The sequence below is a fragment of the Onychostoma macrolepis genome, chromosome 17 (genome assembly GCF_012432095.1).
Source record: "Onychostoma macrolepis isolate SWU-2019 chromosome 17, ASM1243209v1, whole genome shotgun sequence".
In the NCBI taxonomy this organism is placed as follows: domain Eukaryota; kingdom Metazoa; phylum Chordata; class Actinopteri; order Cypriniformes; family Cyprinidae; genus Onychostoma; species Onychostoma macrolepis.
This window is the reverse complement of record NC_081171.1, coordinates 11,325,092-11,348,474: the sequence shown is the minus strand read 5'-3', so window position 1 is coordinate 11,348,474 and position 23,383 is coordinate 11,325,092. Positions and strand designations below refer to the sequence as shown.

The 23,383-nt window shown below is 37.9% G+C and overlaps 2 protein-coding genes across 7 annotated transcripts; both read left to right on the top strand.

The window, feature by feature from the left end:
* Window positions 1-806: 806 nt before the first annotated feature.
* LOC131523565 (zinc finger BED domain-containing protein 5-like) lies at window positions 807-2,207 on the top strand. The gene has a single exon (XM_058750047.1). The coding sequence runs from the start codon at window positions 807-809 to the stop codon at window positions 2,205-2,207; it is 1,401 nt and encodes a 466-aa protein (XP_058606030.1).
* A 6,711-nt stretch (window positions 2,208-8,918) lies between these two features.
* Window positions 8,919-22,357, top strand: vax1 (ventral anterior homeobox 1). 6 transcript variants are annotated; one of them, XM_058748411.1, is made up of 7 exons: window positions 8,919-9,140; window positions 12,113-12,205; window positions 13,986-14,123; window positions 14,428-14,486; window positions 15,056-15,945; window positions 17,830-18,017; window positions 20,445-22,357. In XM_058748411.1, exons 5-7 carry the CDS (start codon window positions 15,729-15,731, stop codon window positions 20,991-20,993), a joined length of 954 nt encoding a protein of 317 aa, XP_058604394.1. In that variant the 5' UTR covers window positions 8,919-9,140; window positions 12,113-12,205; window positions 13,986-14,123; window positions 14,428-14,486; window positions 15,056-15,728; the 3' UTR covers window positions 20,994-22,357. The 6 variants fall into 6 exon arrangements, with proteins under 6 accessions (XP_058604394.1, XP_058604393.1, XP_058604390.1 ...); XM_058748410.1 differs by lacking the exon at window positions 14,428-14,486; XM_058748407.1 differs by having other exon boundaries at window positions 14,275-15,945.
* Window positions 22,358-23,383: the final 1,026 nt, after the last annotated feature.

Here is a 23,383-nt window from a genome sequence, read left to right as displayed (position 1 = left end):
GACATATCCCCACGTTCCCATATTTCAAAAGGCTTATAAATCATACAGAATGAGTTTTTTTGAGAAAGTAAAAATGCACAAAGTTTCCTGTAAGGGGTAATTTTAGGTGTAGGGTTGGTGTAGTGCAGCGGTTTTCAAAGTGTGGGGCGCGCCACAGCATGTCAGGGGAGGCGCGGGGAAAAATTATAATAAATAAAAAATATAATTATTTAGTTTAATTATTATATGTATTTTTATTATATTTAAATGTTTTTATTTTAAACGATACTAAAAAATAATACGTCAAAAATATGAGAAACATTTTTCACCCAGAAGGCCATAGCTGTGAATTTGCTGCTGTTTTGCAAGCCCGCCAATATAGGTATATGCCTATTAATACAATGGAGCGGTTTCTGAGACCCCCCGATTCAAAGCCTTCAACTTCAGGACTTAAACCCAAAAGACGACGATGTGATGATCAGTATTTAAGTTTAGGATTTATGTGGACAGGATCAGCTGCTGAACCACGACCTTTATGTGTGGTCTGTCAAGATATTTTGGCTAATGACAGCATAAGACCCGCAAAACTTCAGCGACACCTTGAAACCAAGCATGTTGAGGTAGCAGAAAAACCTCCAGAATTTTTCCAGAGAAAACTTCAAAGCTTTCAAGGTCAGAAAAAAATTGTGGAAGATTTTTGTCAAATCAAATGGAAAGGCCACTGAAGCTTCATATCGCGCTGCATTGCGTATTGCCAAGGCAGGAAAAGCACATACCACTGGAGAGACGTTAATTCTCCCGTCAGCAAAAGACCTATATGTTCCGTGATGCTAGGAGAGGCAGCAGCTTCTAAGATCGATTCTGTTCCACTCTCTGACAACACAATAAGTCGGCGCATCTCAGACATGGCACAGGATATGAAGGAGCAAGTGTTAGACAGCGTCAGACACAGCCCATTTTTTGCACTTCAGATCGACGAATCCACCAATGTGGCCAGCTGCGCTCAGCTGTTAACATATGTGCGGTATGTGAAAAACATGGACATTCAAGAAGAGTTTCTATTTAGTAGTCCTTTGCCCACCCACACAACAGGTAAACACATTTTCAACAAATTGAACGAATTTGTGAGAAAGAACGATATAGACTGGGAACGCTGCTGTGGCATATGCAGTGATGAGGCAAAATCAATGACGGGCCGCCACAGTGGTCTCATATCGAGGGTTAAAGAGGTAGCTCCGAGAGCCGTGTGGACCCACTGCACAATCCATAGACAAGCCTTAGCTGTCAAGAAGATGCCAAATGATCTTCGGAGTGTCCTCGACGAAGCTGTGAAAATTATCAACCTGATAAAAGCACGACCTCTAAATGCTCGCCTTTTCTATATTTTATGCGATGAATTGGGAGCGCATTACAAACAGCTGCTTCTGCACACCGAAGTCCGCTGGCTGTCTCGGGGCAGAGTTCTATCACGACTTTATGATTTGCGTGAGGAAGTACTACTTTTTCTGTCAAATGTTCAATCCCCACTGGCACAGCACATGAGTGATTCAAGCTGGATCGCAAAGTTGGCTTATTTGTCGGACATATTCGAACGCCTCAACATGCTTAATACATCATTGCAGGGCAGAGACAGCAATGTGTTTTCGGCATTTGAGCAAGTGTCCTCGTTCCGGAGAAAGCTGGATCTATGGGCCACTTGTGTGGAGAAAGGATGCTTGGACATGTTTCCTACGCTGGCTGACTTCATGCAAGAGGCAGGGCCGACAGTGGTTCCTATTCAGCCTTCGGTCGCTGAACACCTTAGGGGTCTGTGTCAGCAATTCACACACTATTTTTCCAACGAGACAATCCAGGATGAGTGGATTCGCAATCCATTCAAGTTCAAGCCAGCAGAAAGTGACGCACTGTCTATGCAAGATGAAGAGGCTTTGATTGATCTGACTAGTAATCGTGAACTGGAGCAAATGATTACACACACTTCCATTGGACATTTCTGGCTCTCTGTTCAAAATGAATTTCCTGAACTCACAGAAAGAGCACTGAGGAAACTTTTACCATTCGTTTCAACGTATTTGTGCGAATCAGGATTTTCTGCTATGACATTCATCAAGAACAAATATCGTTCACTTCTTCAAGTGGAGGATGACCTTCGTCTGTTTCTGACGTCACTACAACCACGAATTAGTCTTCTCTGCACAGCGAGGAAACAAATGCATACCGCTCACTAAGGTAGGGATATAATTATGTAAGCATATTAATCAATAGTTGATATATTTAAATTTTGGCGTTGTTTAAATTTTTCCCCACTCTCTGTTACAGATCATCTGACCGTTCTTACTGGGATGGACACAGTTCTTACAATTTTAAATAGCAAAAAAAAAAAAAAAAAATCAGTTCTTTTCATATGAACCATCATTGTTTTTGTTTCATTATTCTTAGTTTTAAAAACTTTATATTAACCTACTTGTTATTACTCTGAAAATAACTGCACTTTTCATGTTGACACAAATAATGATAAAAGTGAGTTAACAGTCTGACATTGTTCTGTGTGTTTATCTTTGTGTGTGTGCATGTATGTGCGTTGGGGGTGCATTGGGTAAGTTGTGTCAAAAGGGAGGCCCACTGTCTTAGTCTTTGAAAACCCTGGTGTAGGGCAATAGAAAATACGGTTTGTACAGTATAAAAACCATTACACCTATGGAATGTCCCAACAATTCACAAAAACAAACGTGTGTGTGTGTACAGTATACTGTACATACACACACACACCAGTGGCGTTCCGTCCATATAAGATGCGAATGCGCCGCATACCCAGGCCTTCTGAGAGAATGAGTTCACGGGCTAATGAATATAAACATGATTATAAGTTGATTCCTTGTATATAAATGTACACTCAGCATACTCTGTTAAAAAAGTCACCGCTCGCCACTGACACACACACACACACACACACTGAATGCATACAAGCCAAGTCAGAAAGTCAACTTTATTTCTAAAGCACATTATACAATATAGATTGTTTCACAGCAGCTTCACAATAGCATCAAATTCAAATTCTGCTGTAAAGCAGCTCTAAGTCAATAGTGTCATTATACAACTCAAGTCAGTTTGGTTGCATAACTGTAAAATTCATCAGTTGTACATATTGTATATAAACTGTTTTGGATATGGATAATGATATTGCTATTTACCCGTTTCAAAGTTATGTTATTTGCTTGTTTTAAGTTAATGCCATATGTGCTTTGAGATAAAGATGCTTTCACTTGCAAAACTTGCTTTGTTAGGATGAATAAACAACAATTGTGAAAGTTAGATGTCTGAGTTTGCTTGTCGGTTTGATAATGGTGAAGAGAGCATGTTGCAACATCAAACGGAGATGAGACAGACAAAGACTACGATGAAGAAAGAGCTAGACGCAGACAGCAACGTAAGCCACAAAAGAAGGACATCCATCATGGGTCACAGACATTGATGTGTAATTGGAATAACTCAAAAAGGTGTATAAAAGTAATCCACTCTTCAGATGCTGCCTACATTAAGCGTGAAGGACACCTGATGAGGGACGCTTAACAGCATCTCAAGTAGCCTACTGCTGCTTAGAGTTTGACGACTTGTAACTTACCTGATTTTTTTGTTTTATTTTTGCATTAACTGCTTTGTATTGTAACCAATAAAATAAGAAATTTTATTGTTACGACTACCTCCCATGAGACTGGATCTCAAACATGAACAAGGGAGACTTCTACGTCATTCCTGAAGGACTTCAACCTGTGTGTGGGTGGTTTAGGCTAGATTTGACTATCCTACCCTACCTGAACAATTATAGGGTTAAAGGTGTAAGATAAAAGGACAGTAACAAAACATAAATTGTCCTACACATAGGCTACTGTAACCTACCAATTAATTTAACACAATTTATAAATCCCAGTATTTATTAAGTGAAGTGACGTGTGGCCATACTTGGAATTTGTGCTCTGCATTTGACCCATCCAAGTGTGCACACACATAGCAGTAAACACACACACACACACCCGGAGCAGTGGGCAGCCAATGCTGCGGTGCCCAGGGAGCAGTTGGGGGTTCGGTGCCTTGCTCAAGGGTCTCACCTCAGTCGTGGTATTGAAGGTGGAGAGAGCGCTGGTTATCCACTCCCCCCACCGACAATTCCTGCCGGACCTGAGACTCGAACCCGCGACCTTTGGGTTACAAGTCCGACTCTATCCATTAGGCCACGGCTGCCCCCAAAACATTAGTTTTTCTCAGTCGCTTTGGTGCATTTCTTGAATCATCCTTAATATTTGCAAAGAAGTATGTGCATTTCTCAAAACAATTCATACAAACAGCACCACACAATGCATTTCCTGCAAAAGCCTGTAACTTACTCAAAATCTTTAATTCATCTCTCAAAAGTAAGTATTTATGTCAATGAACGTATCAGTGCCATCAGAATGAAAAGTCCTTGTGTCATTGTTCACAAACAAAATCGTCAAAATGCTTAGTCATGTTGTCTATAACAGTGCACTCTGTTAGTATTACCTGATGTAAACTATGGCAACAGTTACTGTACTGAAATGCAGGAGGCTGCACTTCTTATGTATGCCATATATCCATTTCAAAAGTACAAATTTACACATTACTGTATGTGGGATATTGATTGAAAGAGACTGTTTCCAATGCTTGAATTATTGAGGATATGGTCGATAATTAGTCTTCTCTGCGCAGCGAGGAAACAAATGCATACCACTCACTAAGGTAGGGATATAATTATGTAAGCATATTAATCAATAGTTGATATATTTAAATTTTGGCGTTGTTTAAATTTTTCCCACTCTCTGTTACAGATCATCTGACCGTTCTTACTGGGATGGACAGTTCTTACAATTTTAAATAGCAAAAAAAAAAAAAAAAATCAGTTCTTTTCATATGAACCATCATTGTTTTTGTTTCATTATTCTTAGTTTTAAAAACTTTATATTAACCTACTTGTTATTACTCTGAAAATAACTGCACTTTTCATGTTGACACAAATAATGATAAAAGTGAGTTAACAGTCTGACATTGTTCTGTGTGTTTATCTTTGTGTGTGTGCATGTGTGTGCGTTGGGGGGGGGGGGGGTGCATTGGGTAAGTTGTGTCAAAAGGGAGGCCCACTGTCTTAGTCTTTGAAAACCCCTGGTGTAGGGCAATAGAAAATACGGTTTGTACAGTATAAAAACCATTACACCTATGGAATGTCCCAACAATTCACAAAAACAAACGTGTGTGTGTGTGTACAGTATACTGTACATACACACACACACCAGTGGCGTTCCGTCCATATAAGCTGCGAATGCGCCGCATACCCAGGCCTTCTGAGAGAATGAGTTCACGGGCTAATGAATATAAACATGATTATAAGTTGATTCCTTGTCATTTAAGATGTGACTTAAAGCTTAATGAAGTGTTGGGAATAAGTATGTAAAATGATTTATTTGAAAACAATGGTCATTTTCTGTAAATCTACGTTAGTGACGGAAGCTTCCGGGTAAGCGGACTCTCCTCAGCTTTGGCGCCTCCGCTCTGTTGCTGTGATTCGTCAGGATTGTTCTCAGTGATTTGCTGGTATGCGCGTGATTTCATGCGAGAGGTAAAGTGTCCGCGAAGCGCTCGCCCAAGCAGAAAAATGCGCTGTTGCTGCCAGATCTCGATTGCCGAAAATTACATTGTGTTTGATGCAAAACTAACCCGACGAAATCGTATGAAAAAAAACAAACAAACATAATTTCATGCTTTCTCAAGCAAAGCAAATTTTGAAAGTACACTAAAAACATATCTGGTCATAGACAGTGTTGAAGACGTTATTGTCAACATGCCTAAGTAGTAAATAATAAAAAATATAAAAAGTTTATAAAAATGTATATAAAATTTGAAATAATAACAAACATCAAGAAAAACAGGACACAATACCTTTGTTTTCCGTATACTTGTGTTGCTTACAGTTAAAGTCCTTCTGTGATTGTATTGTTGTTTGCAATGTTACTTGGCAATATGTGACCCTGGACCACAAAACCAGTCTTAAGTTGCTGGGGTATATTTGTAGCAATAGCCAAAAATACATTGTATGGGTCAAAATTATCCATTTTTCTTTTATGCCAAAAATAATTAGGATATTAAGTAAAGATCATGTTCCATGAAGATATTTTGTAAATTTCTTACCATAAATGTACACTCAGCATACTCTGTTAAAAAAGTCACCGCTCGCCACTGACACACACACACACACACACACTGAATGCATACAAGCCAAGTCAGAAAGTCAACTTTATTTCTAAAGCACATTATACAATATAGATTGTTTCACAGCAGCTTCACAATAGCATCAAATTCAAATTCTGCTGTAAAGCAGCTCTAAGTCAATAGTGTCATTATACAACTCAAGTCAGTTTGGTTGCATAACTGTAAAATTCATCAGTTGTACATATTGTATATAAACTGTTTTGGATATGGATAATGATATTGCTATTTACCCGTTTCAAAGTTATGTTATTTGCTTGTTTTAAGTTAATGCCATATGTGCTTTGAGATAAAGATGCTTTCACTTGCAAAACTTGCTTTGTTAGGATGAATAAACAACAATTGTGAAAGTTAGATGTCTGAGTTTGCTTGTCGGTTTGATAATGGTGAAGAGAGCATGTTGCAACATCAAACGGAGATGAGACAGAAAAAGACTACGATGAAGAAAGAGCTAGACGCAGACAGCAACGTAAGCCACAAAAGAAGGACATCCGTCATGGGTCACAGACATTGATGTGTAATTGGAATAACTCAAAAAGGTGTATAAAAGTAATCCACTCTTCAGATGCTGCCTACATTAAGCGTGAAGGACACCTGATGAGGGACGCTTAACAGCATCTCAAGTAGCCTACTGCTGCTTAGAGTTTGACGACTTGTAACTTACCTGATTTTTTTGTTTTATTTTTGCATTAACTGCTTTGTATTGTAACCAATAAAATAAGTAATTTTATTGTTACGACTACCTCCCATGAGACTGGATCTCAAACATGAACAAGGGAGACTTCTACGTCATTCCTGAAGGACTTCAACCTGTGTGTGGGTGGTTTAGGCTAGATTTGACTATCCTACCCTACCTGAACAATTATAGGGTTAAAGGTGTAAGATAAAAGGACAGTAACAAAACATAAATTGTCCTACACATAGGCTACTGTAACCTACCAATTAATTTAACACAATTTATAAATCCCAGTATTTATTAAGTGAAGTGACGTGTGGCCATACTTGGAATTTGTGCTCTGCATTTGACCCATCCAAGTGTGCACACACATAGCAGTAAACACACACACACACACCCGGAGCAGTGGGCAGCCAATGCTGCGGCGCCCAGGGAGCAGTTGGGGGTTCGGTGCCTTGCTCAAGGGTCTCACCTCAGTCGTGGTATTGAAGGTGGAGAGGCGCTGGTTATCCACTCCCCCCACCGACAATTCCTGCCGGACCTGAGACTCGAACCCACGACCTTTGGGTTACAAGTCCGACTCTATCCATTAGGCCACGGCTGCCCCCAAAACATTAGTTTTTCTCAGTCGCTTTGGTGCATTTCTTGAATCATCCTTAATATTTGCAAAGAAGTATGTGCATTTCTCAAAACAATTCATACAAACAGCACCACACAATGCATTTCCTGCAAAAGCCTGTAACTTACTCAAAATCTTTAATTCATCTCTCAAAAGTAAGTATTTATGTCAATGAACGTATCAGTGCCATCAGAATGAAAAGTCCTTGTGTCATTGTTCACAAACAAAATCGTCAAAATGCTTAGTCATGTTGTCTATAACAGTGCACTCTGTTAGTATTACCTGATGTAAACTATGGCAACAGTTACTGTACTGAAATGCAGGAGGCTGCACTTCTTATGTATGCCATATATCCATTTCAAAAGTACAAATTTACACATTACTGTATGTGGGATATTGATTGAAAGAGACTGTTTCCAATGCTTGAATTATTGAGGATATGGTCGATCTCCCAATATTTAGCTGCACCCTTCAGCCATTGTAAGGCCATGATTGACAACATGGTCCACAATAGATATGCGCCTCTGTCCTTGGCCTCTTCTGTCTCTTCCTCTGTTTTGCCTCTGTACCCTTCCACCATGCGTCCTTACTCCTATTCTTCCTCTCAGCTGTTGACCCTGATCGTTTTCTGGATGTTCATCTATTGTCCGAATTTGTAACTCTTGTGTTGTCCTCTGTCTATATATGCTTTCCAATCGAAGGTTTATGAAATGCACCTTTGAGCTATTTCAGAGAACTGGTTTATAATTGGTTGATCTATTTTCTCTTTATTAGTGAAAGTCAAGATTCACTTGCACAATTCATGGCAATTTTACAAAAAGTCTAATAGGTAGGCCTAGAAATGTGTAGAAAATGTGCTTGACAGTTTATGACAACTAGATCAACCATTTTGCATTTAATTACTTACGATTAACTATAGCGATATGCCTATAGATGTTTTATAGATGTAACACTATTGCACAGAGAACTATATAATACATTTAGATATTAGCAACATGATATTAGCAACTGATAATGTAGGAAACCACAGACAAATGTACATAATCAGTTGCATGAATGTACCAAAGCAATCGCAACTTGTTCAAAAGAATGAGAAACTGCTTTTATGATGTGCACAAGTGACTAGATGATATGGAGGTTGAACAAGTAGTTTTGAAAATTTCATTTCTGATCTGAGAAATGCACCAAAGCGACTGAGAAAAACTGTAACAAAACATTGTTTTGATATTACCTTTCACATTTATGCTGTGTTTTACTGTTTAAATTTAGCTTTAAAATGTCTATAATAATAGTTTTTTTTGTAACAAATAATTACTGGAGTAAATAAAAGTTACAACTAGCCTCGTCACTATCATGCGAATTCGCTTTGCCTCCGGAAGATGGCATCAGTCGCTAAACTGTAGGGGACTGAGGAAGCGTCGACACAAACACATTAAAAACGCCTTGGCAAATGTGCTCAAGGTCTGTTTCCATTCTCCAGATTTTTGTGAACAAGTTTTAACCTACGGTTTCCCTTCCCTGGCTATTTTTTATTATAGATACGTCTCCAGTGGCTCATTTAACCAAACTGCTGAAATATGTCAACTACTGACGGTATGTGTTCCCAGCTTTTGTTCACGTTCTTCGCTAAAAGAAATCTTAAGAAACATATTTCAGTGTATGTGCAGTAAAGGTGTCCTAACCATACTTTGTATTGACTGCATCAATTTGAATCACTCTAGCACAGTCCCATTCAGTCACACACAGATCCCCTCTTCCCAAAATGCCGCACACACCTGCATTATATTCCACAGCGTGTTGCATTAATTTATGCTCAAACTCATAGCGATGCTATAACAGATTGAGGTCTTTCAGGATGCTCCTATAAGTAGAGCTTTGTGGATGAAATCCTGAAACCAATCTAAAGTGGGACAGTAGAAGGGGGAGGGAGATCTTTATCCTAAAAAGCCTAAATGCTGCATGACATTTTATAACTGCAGATTGTTCCTGGGAACATAATATTTCTACGTTTGTCAGAAAATGACTTTCAAATCTATTATTTTTAGATAAAATAACACGTATTTATCAGTGCAAATATCTCGGTTGATTTTCTTTGTGTAAAAAGAAAAGAAAATCATTAAATGTTCATGAAAATGTTTACAGTTCCTTTGTTTAGATGATTAAATGTGTTGTTTTTCTTTCAAATGATTTTTTCCCTTAGATTACAAAGCTTTTGTGTGCCTTTTGAATTCTTTAAAAACTTTAAATGACTGTACTTTTTAATTTTACAAGACCTTGTTTGCTTTAGTTAAAGCTTTTGTTGCACATAAAAGAAAACACACATTCCTCATCTCTTTGCAGCCCAGCTCATGTAATTGAAATTGGCGTGATTGTCTGAGATTTCGTCTCAAAGATGAGCGCCATGGCTACAAACACCCCTCCTGCTCCACCTGTAATGGCTCTGAAACCCCACATTAGGCCCTCACAAAATGTGCTCTGATGAGAAACCTCAGCCTGTTTGCTTAAACACACTCACACACATACACACACACAGACTCCAGGTCAGACTGACACACTTAGATGAAGCTGTGTTTTTTTGGTATTATATGGTCTATTGTGATCTGAAGATGGTTCCTAGCACTGTTTTGAACAGGAGAGCAGAGGCTGAGAGATGGTATTGATTTGTTAAATCTGAATGAGAGGCTTTAGGTAACAGGATGGAAGAGAAAGAGAGGGAACATTGACGACATGCCCTCCAGAACAATTATCTGAAAATCACTTCCATTTGAAAACAGCCAGGTCTGTGTCTAATCCTTGAGAATATATAAACCTCCATGCGATTTTGAGACATTGCATGTAAAACAATGAATTTATGGCATGCCTGAAAGTACCAGACTTCAAACATGTTTTACTTGATTGTCTACAAACACACACTTTATAATACACATACACAATCAGCTATAGCATATATATATATATAATTTTTTTGTGTGTGCGGCATAAGTATCCTACTGAGGTGAGGAAAATATTATGCAGTATAATATCATTTATGTAAGTATTATTTTATGAAACATTTTCTAGTACTTTACGCTTAAATTGTGTATATACACAGTTAGAAAAGTTTGTAGAAACAGGGCCAGATGTACTGTGTTAATATGAAAGAATTTTCCGTATTGATTTTCACAGGTTTTTACCAGTATTTTGAATGGCAGAATGGATTTTGTTGCGTTTTAGGGTTAAAAGAAATGTCTGTTAACTTAACTGATAATGTCCTGGCTGAAAATAGTTTTTCCATTCTTCCATTTTTCTAATGATTTTTTGTTGAAGTATACATGCTGTCTAGCAGCTGTCTGTTTCATCCCCCCAACACAAGCAACAATCCACCTTTGTGCGAGAGTATGAACCTTTCAGAATATCATTTCAGAACAATCCCTCTCTAGCAGTAGCCTGGTATGTTTTGAAACCATTCCCAGGTTTTGGCTCTACTTGTACATTTGACACGTTGTAGATGGCAGAAAGAGGTACGAGGAACATTAGCAGAATAAAGGTGCTAGCGATATAGTAGAGAGCCTGCTTAGCTCTACTAATGAGCTATTAAGAGCAAGATAGGACTCAAGTCTCTCCCCCTCGGCCTCTTTTGCAGCCAAAACACACTTTGTCTGGTAATGGGTGTATTAGCGGAGTAAGAATGCACTGGTGTTAGTTGGGGGTGGCGAGTGGGATCCGTGTGGTGAATTTTTTTTTTTTCTTTTTTTTTTTTACCCTATTACAGTAGCATAATTCAAGGTTTTTATTGTTGAAACACGGAAATATATACTGTATTAGGAAAAAGTAGCACCTAGACTTTAGTGCCTTTATTTTTATATTTTTTTAATGTATTATCACAGCTTTGTGATTTTAGTTTTACAAACCGATGAACAATTTGTAATTAGGGAAGCATATCTGTACCAAAACAGCTTAACTGTCTATTTTAGATTTTTTTATTATTATTATTATTTATCAGTGTTGATATTTAGTTGTGCATTCTAATTTTTAATGTTTGCTTAAAGTGAATGTTTAATAACACTATGCCACTCTTTACACTGTATATTTTTCTTTATAATGTATATAATTCACTTGCAGCATTTAAAATGACTGTTTGTTTGTTTTTTTGTCTGCATTGTTGTTTTGTTTTATAATATTTTCAACAAAATAGTATTATTTTATTTTACAATATTTTTTAATAATGTAGTATAGAATTTTAATATCAGCCATTTATTGGTTATCGGCTGTAACATTAAAACTAGACTAAAATAAATGAAAACCAAAATGAAAACTTAAACCTAACCTTAAAAATGTTATATCAGTATAGGCCAGAATTTTAATATTGGTGCATATTGGTATGTATGTATTTATTTTTTACTTTATTGTTAATCTGTTTTTGTCTCAGTTGTCTCAGTAAGGAATATAAAATTGTGGGAGTTTGAATAGTTTCACACTTTCATAACACCCACATAGACATTTTATGAACCAGGTATTCTAAATGAAAGTCCTGGCCTTTTTCATCATTCTTTTGCACTCCTGTTTTGTTTTTCCAAAATCCACAGGAGGTTTGTAAAATCTTGGAGTTCTGCGTAACCCACATGCTGCATCACCCAGACTCAAAGGAGCTGCACAAAATGTGCCCTTCCCATCTTCAGGTATTGTCATGTCATGTCTTTTTTCTTATTTATCTATTGATATGTCTCACCATCTGTCTTTTTGTCTCTATCTATGTGTGTTTCCGCCCATCTCGTCTTTGTCCCGCTTCTCTTTTGACGCTGAAGTGTTTTGTTGTCTCTAAATAAATGAGGTGGGTGAGTTTTGCCATTCTGACACTGTGGGCTTTACTTACCATCTGATGGGAGGCTTTACCAGCAGTGACACAATAGAGACAAACAGAGAGGAAGAGGAAACAGCACTCATATTGTTCTGGGTTCTTCACTGCTACTTCTTTAGGGGATATTTGAATAACCTTCACACAGACATGTTAAAAAAAATAATGGAAGCCCAAAAATGCCATATCGAAAATATTAGCTTTTCACAATGTTATGACTGCTATTGTTAATGACAGAAGTGACTAAACTGAAGGTCAGGACATTAATTTTCAACACAAATCACTAAATTGTTGCATCTTGTGAGGCTTTAGATGCTGTCAATGCCGTTTGATTTCAGATAATGTGTCCCTCATACCACTCACAAATTCCACTGTATTTTGTATTTACATGTATTTACACTCAAATATTTGTCATATTTGTAAGTATCAAAAGGTTGAGGCGTAATTTGCGTGAATGCAGGGTCAAACATTTCCTGACACGTCAGGTTCAGTGTACTATGTACATGCTCAGAACAGATGGCACTCGGATTAGCAGGTTCAAGTCTGGTCCCATTCTCCCACCCACCACTACACTCTACTTTCCTATAAAAATAAAAGCAAAAATCCCCAAAACAAAATAAAGTTAAAAACCTTTGCAGTACCTGAATTGGTAGTTAACCTGGTGAACCCACCAGCTAAAACAAGAATAGTCTAAACTGGCTGGTTTGGTGCCACTCTAGTTATTGGACCAGCATAGGCATTTTCAATCAAGCAGGAATTGTGTGCGCTCAAAACGAACTTTTTAGTCCAATAGGTAGCTGAATTTGTCCACACACTGAAAAATTCAATCAGACAAAAAAAGGTCTAACAAAAATATAGTTTTTATTTTTCATATGCAAAAGTGAAAAAGTGACAGAAGTGCGAAGTGTATTAAAAACAGTTTCAGCCCATGCTTTCTTCAGTGTGCGGACAAATTCATATTGATCAGCCATGTTGGAAACTGGTTGACCAAGTAGTTCCTACTGGTAAAGCTAGTTGAGTCGCATGTACTATCAAAAAATGCGTTGAAAATATGAACCTTTAGCTGGACACTGTGGCAGTACTCTCAAAGTTACACCTTTGTGCCTCATCTACCCCTAAAGTATATTAGTACTTTAATGGTTGATATTAGTAACCCAAGGGTTGATATTAATAACTTAAGGGTGTATTTTAATACCTTAAGGGTTGATATTAGTAACTTTTAGAAACTAAAAGGGTTTAAATTGGTATCTTAAGGGTTGACTTGAAGGTATGTATTATTATCTTAAGGGTTGAATTTTATCAATTAAAGCTGTATATTTAGCACCTAGTACCTTAAATTTTGGTTTTCAGAATTAAAGAGTTCATATTTGTATCTAAAGGTTCAATATTCATAATTCAAGAGTAAATATATGTATTACTAACTTAAGAGTTGATATTAGTAAGTTAAGGTTACATATTAGTTCCTCAAGGGTTGACATTTATAACTTCAGCATTCATATTAGCATCTTTAAGAGATGATAGTGACTTAAGAGAGTATATTAATGTCTTAAAACAAGGTAGGAAACCCTCATCCCAAACCTAACATATGTTCTTCTTTTCAACAGGTATTATACAGGACCGACAGTCTTCAAAAGCAACAGATATTAGAAGACGCCTCTGCACCAAGACAGTTTAGTGTCCCACAGTCTTCGTGCAGGACATCTTCATCTTTTGTTGACCTGGAACGTCTCAGACCACAGCTGGTGCGCGTCCCACTGAACTCTTTTTCCCAAGCTCGGCGCAGAATCGCCCCGTTGCCCCTGCGGCCCCCTTTCGTAGCCTCCTCTTACCTTTTCTTTAAACAATCCCTCCCTCTCATCTTTTCTTTAAACAACCTTTCCCTCTCTCCAACAGGCTGCCCCACACACTCGCTAAATGAAGTTAGTCCAGCTCCCCCCTCCCCATCCTCTTCTGCTCCCTACCAGACACACTCACAGAATTGTTTGTTAATAGTCCAATTAGATAATTGCCATCTTTCACTCCTTTTGCTCTCCGTTTCTCATAAAGGACTGAATGGCTTCGGAAAGGGGGGAGTTCAGCATGAAGAGGGCCTCTGGCCCTGCAAGGTGACAAGAAGGGTCCAAGCCTGTTCCCTGCTCGCAACCATTGGCTTGAATTGAATCATTGTAGCCTAATCAATGGTCTTATTGGATTACAGACCACTGCTGTTCCCCCAGATATTGTTGCGTTGACAATGAAAATAGGCGAGACTGAGTGGGTGGGTGTGTAGTGGTGTGGAAGGAGTGGGAGAGGGGAGGAGGAGGGGGGTCGCTTTGGGTGTTAGTGTTGGGATCTCGGGCAGGTTGAGTTTTTTAGCGGTGCTTTAACAGGTTTCTTGTTGGGTAAGGGGGCTGAGCGATGGTAGCACTGGGTTGGGGTTTGCATTAGAGGTGCTGGGTAACTCAGGGTGGTTGTGCGTACTGTCCACCGCTTGACAGAGTTCCCTTGTGTTCATCTCTTTCTTTTGTCAATCCGTGTTCATTACCACTACAGATTCCGAGCGAAGTGGATTCCATTTTTTTTTCGTGTTCCAGGTCTCTCCGCCTCCCTCATTCTTTTTCTCCGTCTCTCTCTCTCTCTCTTTGCTCTCTGCCGATCTTTCCCTCTCTCTCTTTTCGCTCTTTGCTTGTATTAGCTCCGAGGGTGCAGCGTGTGGTATCGGGCCGTTATCCGGGGGGAGAATTGCCAGCCTGTTCGTAAAGTTAGCCCGACCAAACATCTACAGCCTGAGAGCAGGGGAACGGCCAGTGCCGGGGCATCGAGGAATGAAGTGGAACTTTTCTGGCGGTCCGTGATTGCGCGTGGTGGCGATTCGAGGCAAATCATCTCCCTTGAACCTTTGCGAACGAGGGCGGAGAGGGGGGTCGGAGTGAGTGGACCCCTCAATCAGGACAATGTGTATTTCCCAAACAGTTTAGAGTATTCATGAGGTTACGCAAATGTGGAGGCAGCAAAATTACCGTAATCAATTGAAGCGGCGAGCATGCGTCCGTCCACAGCTCTGATTACCCGGAGATCAGCCTGATGTGAATGTTACAAGGAGAGGAGCTGTTAAATTGCTGTTGAATTTGGGTGAGAAGTCTATGATCATTGGGCAAGTGAATCTGCACAGAGATAATAGGGCAGATCAGTGGACCGGGCAAGTGCTGGTGGCACATTAGCTATCTGACTTCGACTCCAAGCTGCTGTTTTACAGAAAGACCAAACCTATATTGCCCAGAATAAGCAGTGTGTGTCCATACCCGAATAGTTATTTCTTCCCAACAAGGAGAAAAAGAAGGCGAAATCTTCGTAGAGGATAAGAGACTATGGAAGTCCGCTACAGCCAAGACTCGGAGTCCGGAATGTTGCTGAAGAATGGACTAAAAGAGGGGAAAGAGGGAAAGGATTCCCAGGGGAACATTTCAAAAACGTTCCTGAAGGACCAGCAGGAGTCCTTCTCTCCATCCGGACCGGTGGAAAACTGCGAAAAGAGCCGGGCGAGCTCAGGAGACCCTGATTACTGCCGGAGGATTCTAGTTCGGGGTAAGTTTAAAAACACTCCCGTGGAGCTTTCTGGACATTTTGTACTCCACAAAAAAAAAACTGGAAATTGACTTAACGGGAACTTTTAATTTTGCTTTTTGTGATAGTTCTTCCGAGTCGCTGGTTTTTGTTTTGTTTTGTTTTTTCCCTCCATGAATGAGTGTGTACAGATTTGAGCGTGCACAAGTGTACATGATACAATTTGATCTACGCTGAATTGAGAACTGGATAAAACTTCTTCAGTATTGAAGAAAAAATTATGATTGTTATTTTTTCAGCTCTTAGCTCATAGCTTTCTGATCCAATTTCTCTGCTGCAAATATTTGCAAATGCTATTTAAAAGAATATCAAATATGTATTACTATTATGGACATAAATACGAAAATAAATAGTTTATAATTATCAAATCTGGAAAATACTTTAGCACTATACTATATGTTTGTGAAAGTTTCAATTATTTACAGGACAGTTTCTGTGATTGTGAGATTTAAGAAATTTTGTTCTTTTTATACATAATCAGCTTTGCAAAAAAGTTACATTTTTCATTATGTTGGTTATCATTTTTAGATAGTCTTATCTCTGCCTTTTTATATAAAGTTTCAGTGCTTTTTCTCCATCATCAAAAAAATAAGCATTCTGTTACATTCAGTTTTTTTGAATGGAGATGCATTTTTTTACTTAGTATCATTGAGATTGTGGGGCATGCACTGAAATGTATCTGTAAATGAATCATTAGTTTAAAAAAGGTTTAAGTTTAAAAAAAAAAAAAAAAAGATAATTTAATGTCTTGCAACAATTTGGCGTAAAGCTGCTTGTCTATATTTGTGTTAAATTACTAACATAGTTGTGGAGCCCCTCCTGCTTGTGTCAGCTGATTGTGAAATTCTGGAGAGCAATCAGCTCCATTAATTTATTTAGGTTGTGAAGCTAAATCTAGGTCAGTCTCGGAGGCCTGCTGAAATATGAGGAAATTAACCTGATGAAATTATTGTGTAATTTCTTCAGTCACAATTCAGCAGCCAATACAATTATTCAGTATCTGGATTTGAATAATTATGGAGACCAGTGTGTGTGAGTGTGTGTTTTTTAAAATCATCTTGAAGTTGTCACAAAGCTTAACCAATTTTTTTTAAAGAATATATTTATTGCTTAATTTTTTGCTAAGAATGCTGGAGCACGGTTCTGCACATCACAAAGACACAAATAACAACAAACATAATAACTTTAATAACTCACCATCTAACATGTTTGGTATATTTTATTATTATTTTCGTTTTTAAATCACGCATTTATCGCCCAGTTTTTATGCATTTACTTTATTAAATACTTGATTATTCAACATTTTTAGTAATCATTTAATCCAATCAGAGATAGAAGACCCAATCGAAATATCTATAACATATGAAAAGACAGAAAAATACAAAATTGTTTTGCAGTATAATTTGACAGACTATTTTTTGTATTTGTGTTTTATGCAAGTTTTCAACTACTATTCTGAAATGCTTTGAGCTTTAGTCAACACTATTTTCCTACATGATGAATTGTTAGTATTTAAAATAAATTAATAAGAAGTAACTAAAACAATAAGAGTCTAGTAGTCTGCATTTGTTTGGCATTTATGTGCCATGATATACAAAACTGTGACATTTTTAACAGCTTGTGGTGGAAAAATAATTTTCTTGATTAAAAACATCTTATGTCTTGTTGGTTATTTAGCCACAACAATTGTGCAATGTTTAATATGTTTTGCATGACTACCTATATTAAATTTTTAACCTATTTTATGATATAATGATTTCTTCTAATTATATGTACAGATATTTTAACAATAATCTTAAAGCAGGTAGGACAATTTGCTGAAAATATTTTTCCTATCACATTTAGATGCCAAAGGTTCGATTCGAGAGATTATTCTCCCCAAGGGTTTGGATCTAGACCGACCAAAGCGTACTAGGACCTCGTTCACAGCAGAACAGCTTTACAGACTGGAGATGGAGTTTCAGCGGTGCCAGTATGTTGTGGGACGAGAACGAACCGAACTTGCCCGACAGCTTAACCTGTCTGAAACTCAGGTACACAATCAAATGCACATATCCATACACACAAATACAATTCCATATACATAAAACAATCATTATAAATACTACTGAAATTAACCAGTACAATAAAACCACAAAAATAATCACACAAATGGACTCTCCCAAACATATTTATCCTTCTGACGCATAATCATAAATATTATTTAATGTAATTAAAATGTAAAAATTAAAATGTTGACGCTCTGTACAAATAAAAAGACACAGAGCTACCTGGTCACAAGCTATTTTGACTATACGATTTTGATCTTTATTTAATTTACATTTTGATCGTCCTGTGGCATCCCTTCAGACCACTTAAAACATCAGTGATCCAATCACATCTTCCTGACATTTTCTCAGATAATTCCCTTTTCTCTGCCCTTACCATCAGTGCAATAGTTTGATGGTTTGTTATTGGCATAAAGGCCTGCTTTACAAAAAATAAGCCCAACGATGCATTTGCGGCACATGCTTTGTGCAGGGGTCAGCAAGAGGTCACGAGCTTGAGATTACATGACTGAACTGTACATGCACTCTCTCTCTCTCGGCCTCGATTTATCCCTCTCTCTCTCTCTCTACGTGTCTCCCTGGATAATCTGCAGTGCGGAGAAACTCTGACTGCAATAGTAAGGCTAATTCTGGAACCCACATTTTTATGTTTATTCATTAGTGATCATGTTCATTATACCACATGCTATACCTTGATTTAAGAAAAAAAAAAGGCATGATGTCCCACAAAAAATATAAGACAATATATATCTTCTTTTTTTTTTTCTCTCATTTTAACGCTCAATTTTTCAGTCATATATTGATCAGGGCTCCCCTAATTAAACACCCTGAACACCTGCAAACCGACAATGCTGTCTCAACATTTCTAATTCTATTGGCCATTTGAACTGTGTCACATTCTATCACATCATCACCCAACTAACGACTTTAAAATTCTTCTGCTCTCCTGTGGGGAGAAATTAAGAGATTTAAAGCCCTGAGGCAGATCGGTGCTGCGAACACAGGGAGCACAATAGAGTTAGCTTCACTAATGCCCCGTGCTGCAGTGCAGTTCAAATCCATGCCTTGATTACATTAAAGCTTCCCGTGTCTCTTCTTGGCCACCTGATGAGGAGGGTGAAGTGCTCCTTAATGACGGCTTCATGAAATTAACATTGTGTTCTGAAACATGAAATGTTCTGTGGAAAGATCAAACTAGGAAAGTCATCCATTTGTGAAAGTATACCAGCAATGCATTTGGCAGAGTCAAGAATGCACCGAGAACGAGAGGGAAAATATGGTGTTTTTATAAGGTGGAATTGCTGGTAATTCAATGTTCGTTTGTTTTTTTTTGACCTTCCAGGTCATGGTATCCACAAAACATTGTGAGATTAAACAAAAGCAAACAACAAATGTGCATTTTAGTGATTTAGAGACAATAGCAGGTTTAATATGACGATAACTCAATATTTAGCATTCCATTACAACATTGATGAAACTAAGGCATGCACTTATGTAACTAGCGGCTTTGTCAAACACAGCAGCGTATTCTTTAATAATCTTGATCTATCAAAAAAACGTTTAAATGGTATTACAATACTTATTGTGACGCATTTAAGCTGTTTATTTTAGTGGGGTTTTTATTTTTTTATAGATGTGACAGTTAAACTGCATGACACAATTCTGAGATGTTAGTCATACTTCATTGTTCTTATTCCTCTGAAGCTGTTATCGATCATTTGAAGTACAGCGAATATAAAGCGGGCCTCATTTTCTCTATAGACAATAAATATATATTATGATTTTGTTCTGCCATTGGAACTTGATCTAAACATGTATTATCAGGAAATTGCCATTCCTCTTTCTTTGTAATTTTAAATTAAATGGATACAGTACAATTACGTGGTTCAAAACAGTATTGATCCATCCGTCCTTGCAAAAGGAGCTCGTGTTGTGGTGTTTTTCAAAAGAAGTGCATGTTTTTGTTCATTAAATAGGTTTATATTTACAATTACCTTTTTTATTTCAAAATAAGTTTCATTTACACTTTTCAAAATTAATTTTAATTTTGGCTAACCAACTTTCGCCCTTTTTAGTGTTTTTTATTTTTTTATAATTTTTTTTTTTTTACTGCTCCAAAATACATATTAAATTGGTGCATTAAGAATCAAACACAGCAAAAAGATTTACGTTATACATAAATAATCTAGTTACATTTGAACTTTTATAGTTTCTATAAATAGACTTCTATAATTAATGGTATCTAAAAAAAAATCTAAGAATCTTAATTAATTTTAATTAATTAATATTTTACATTTAAACCAATTTGAAGTAGTATTAACATAGTTGCATTACGCAAGCTTACAGTATTTTCCATATTACATTGCTTTGTGTTCTATTTTAAGCTAATTTCTAATATCGTTCCCTCGGCAGGTAAAGGTGTGGTTCCAGAATCGTCGCACTAAACAGAAGAAGGATCAAGGGAAGGATTCCGAGCTGCGCTCCGTGGTCTCTGAGACAGCCGCCACCTGTAGTGTCCTGCGTCTCCTGGAGCAGGGCCGGCTCCTCACTCCCCCAGGCCTGCCTGGGTTGCTGCCCCACTGCGGGAGCTCGTCGCTAGGCTCAGCCCTGCGTGGGCCGTCCCTGGGCATCACCGCTAATGGAGGCTCCTCCAGCAGTAGTAGCAGCAGCGCGGCCAGCTCAGGCACAGCTGGGGGCAGCCCGCCGCTGCCAACGGTGACCAGTTCGGGGACAGTCACAGGGCTGCAGGGATCTCCACCTGCCCACGGGCTGTTTAGCTTCCCTATGCCCTCTCTGCTTGGGTCGGTCGCCTCACGCATCTCCTCCACTCCGCTCGGCATGGCCGGATCTCTCGCGGGGAACTTGCAGGAACTTTCTGCCCGCTACCTGAGCTCGTCCGCCTTTGAGCCCTACTCGAGGACCAATGGCAAAGAAGCGTTGGACAAGAAAGTTTTGGAATGATCACCAGGGGTTTCTTTTTGTCGGTTTATTGTTGTTGTTGTTTTGAAATTAGTTTGAGGTCTGGTTATCTCTCATTTTTTTAATCGCTTTTGCCCCCTTTTGTCTCATCAGTGCTGTTGTGTTTTCAGTCTTGTGTTTTTCTTATCGTCAACCTGCACACTTGATGCCTCTCAGAATTGTAAAAAGGTGGACACATACTTTTCAAAAACGAGGATTTTCAGAGCATTTTGCACTAAATCAAAGTTTCTCCAATTTGACACAAATGAGAGCTTGAGGAGGGAATGTAGCAAGAGATTATGGAGGGGAAGAGAGATGAAAATGGTTGCTGAGGCAATATTTTTCCCGTACACCTTTTTTGGAGCTGGACAGTTATGTTCAGATTAAAAACTAATCTGAAAGCATCTGGGTAAAAACAAAACAGTACAGAACATAGATCCCCGATAAAAACTGAACTCACAGCAACGTCCTTCATGTTTTCAGTTTGAAGAGCGATCTAAATGTGTGATTTTTATTTTTATTTTTTTTTTTTATTATTTTTCAAAGTGGCATTTGTCAAATCTCAAATAATGAAATATATATTATACTGGGGTTCATTTCCAAAGGTTAGCATACAATACAGTCACACAATTTGCTTTCAGAGGTCATGAATTTGCCATATGAAGCTATAAGATCAGATGTCTATACCATTTTGTATTCGTTTGGTTAAACATGTTCTGACTAAATGGAAGAAAATGCTGTCACACCGTTAAATAGTCCGATAGTCCTGTGTTCATTGTTCTCTAAATGGTTTCTGTGAGGGTGCTCCCCAAAACGAGTTTTGAAGGCAGTCTCAGTTTGTGAGTTTGTATGTCTTAAATATGCAGTTTTTCTCCTCTGTGTGTGTGTGTGTGTGTGGGGGTGCTGGTACAAGTTGTAGTCCTGGTTTCCATGTTTAGGTGCGTGTTTAACTGAAAACCTTTCGAGAAAACTTGAGACGTCATCACCTGGGATTAAGCTCCGGAGCATCGACGTGACCCTCACATTATCGGACTAAATGTACTTGCTGTGAGCGGCAACCCCTCTACCAACACGGCAAAGTTTTCCAGAAGAATCTGAAGCCCTTTCTATTATCAGAGCTGAGACGAGGCGGATCTCTGAGGGACGAACAGGGTACAATTACTGTAGTATAAAAGCAAGAAGATTGAATAACTAAAATTGTTATTTTATTGTAAATTATTCACGTCTGTAATAAATAGATCATTAGTATATCTGCAAATAATGAAAGAATGAATGTATGGGGGGGAGGGGTTTCTGATTGAACAGCCAATCAAAGCTCTGGTGGTGTTGTTGTTAAATATCTTGAAGTTTGTGAACCGTGGTATGAGTGTGGATATATATTATATATAACTAAAAAAATCAAAACAAAAACAGATCTCTTCAGTCTTTCATTCCATGTGTAAATCCTAAATGCCGTGATGGTTTCTTCATGTGATGTTCTCAGCATCAATGTAAATAGTCCAAGGTCACTTAACACTGCCAGTTCTGTAACAGCTCTGGCTGACCTTGTCTGCGGTGGTGATGTTTGAGAGATTGAATGAATGTCTCTGAACATCATGGAATGACAAATACTCCTCTTCGTGTATTCAACCTATATGGAGTATAAGAGTTTCATTTAGACAGAAATGTCACCTAGAGTTACTCCTTGTCTTGGTTTGTTGATCAGTTCAAAGGTTTGGTTAAACTGTTTGGTTTATGTAGTATGTATTATTCCCTTTTAATTTGGAAACAAGTTTTCTGTGGCTTTACAATGCAGTTAGGATTTTTAAATTAATATATGGCTGATCAATGAGATCCAGTGAATGATATAAGATGAGGTGAATTTAAAAAAATTTATTGAGGTGTGTTATGAAAGATAGACAACTGTTTTGTTTTTCCAGGAGGGAAAAAAATCTGTCCTTTGTTTTGTTGCACTGCGCAGTTGCATGTTTTAAAAGAGACCGAGACTATTGAAAAGAAGTTGGGAGAATCAGGGCAGGGAGAGTGAAAAATATTTTTTTATTTCATGAAATGTTTTTGTAAATTCATGTTAGAATGTTAGAGAAAAGTCTGAAGGTTGTAGAATGGCAATGACAAGCCAAATGAAAGCAGAACCTTTCAGTGCAGCTGCAGTTTTGCAGCACTGAGTTCCTGAGCACCACGTCCCAGCATTAAAAAAAAAGAAAAAAATCTGCAGTTCACTTTTTTTTCTTTTTCTTTTTTTTTTTTTGGTTTTCGTTAAATTTAGAATTTAATTTTGTTATTTTAAATATTAAAGCTTAATTTTTATTTTTATTTTTTCAATATGTGGTTCAAAAGTCTGGGTTTCACTTTGAAAATCCTGAATTTAAAATATAAATTTGGTTAATAGACTT

Coding starts and splice junctions, on each gene's coding strand:
- LOC131523565 (XM_058750047.1), top strand. CDS start 807: ATGCTAGGAGAGGCAGCAGCTTCTAAGATCGATTCTGTTCCACTCTCT.
- vax1 (XM_058748412.1), top strand. CDS start 15,729: ATGGAAGTCCGCTACAGCCAAGACTCGGAGTCCGGAATGTTGCTGAAG. Junction 15,946..17,829: donor CCGGAGGATTCTAGTTCGGG/GTAAGTTTAAAA, acceptor TATCACATTTAG/ATGCCAAAGGTTCGATTCGA. Junction 18,018..20,444: donor TTAACCTGTCTGAAACTCAG/GTACACAATCAA, acceptor TTCCCTCGGCAG/GTAAAGGTGTGGTTCCAGAA.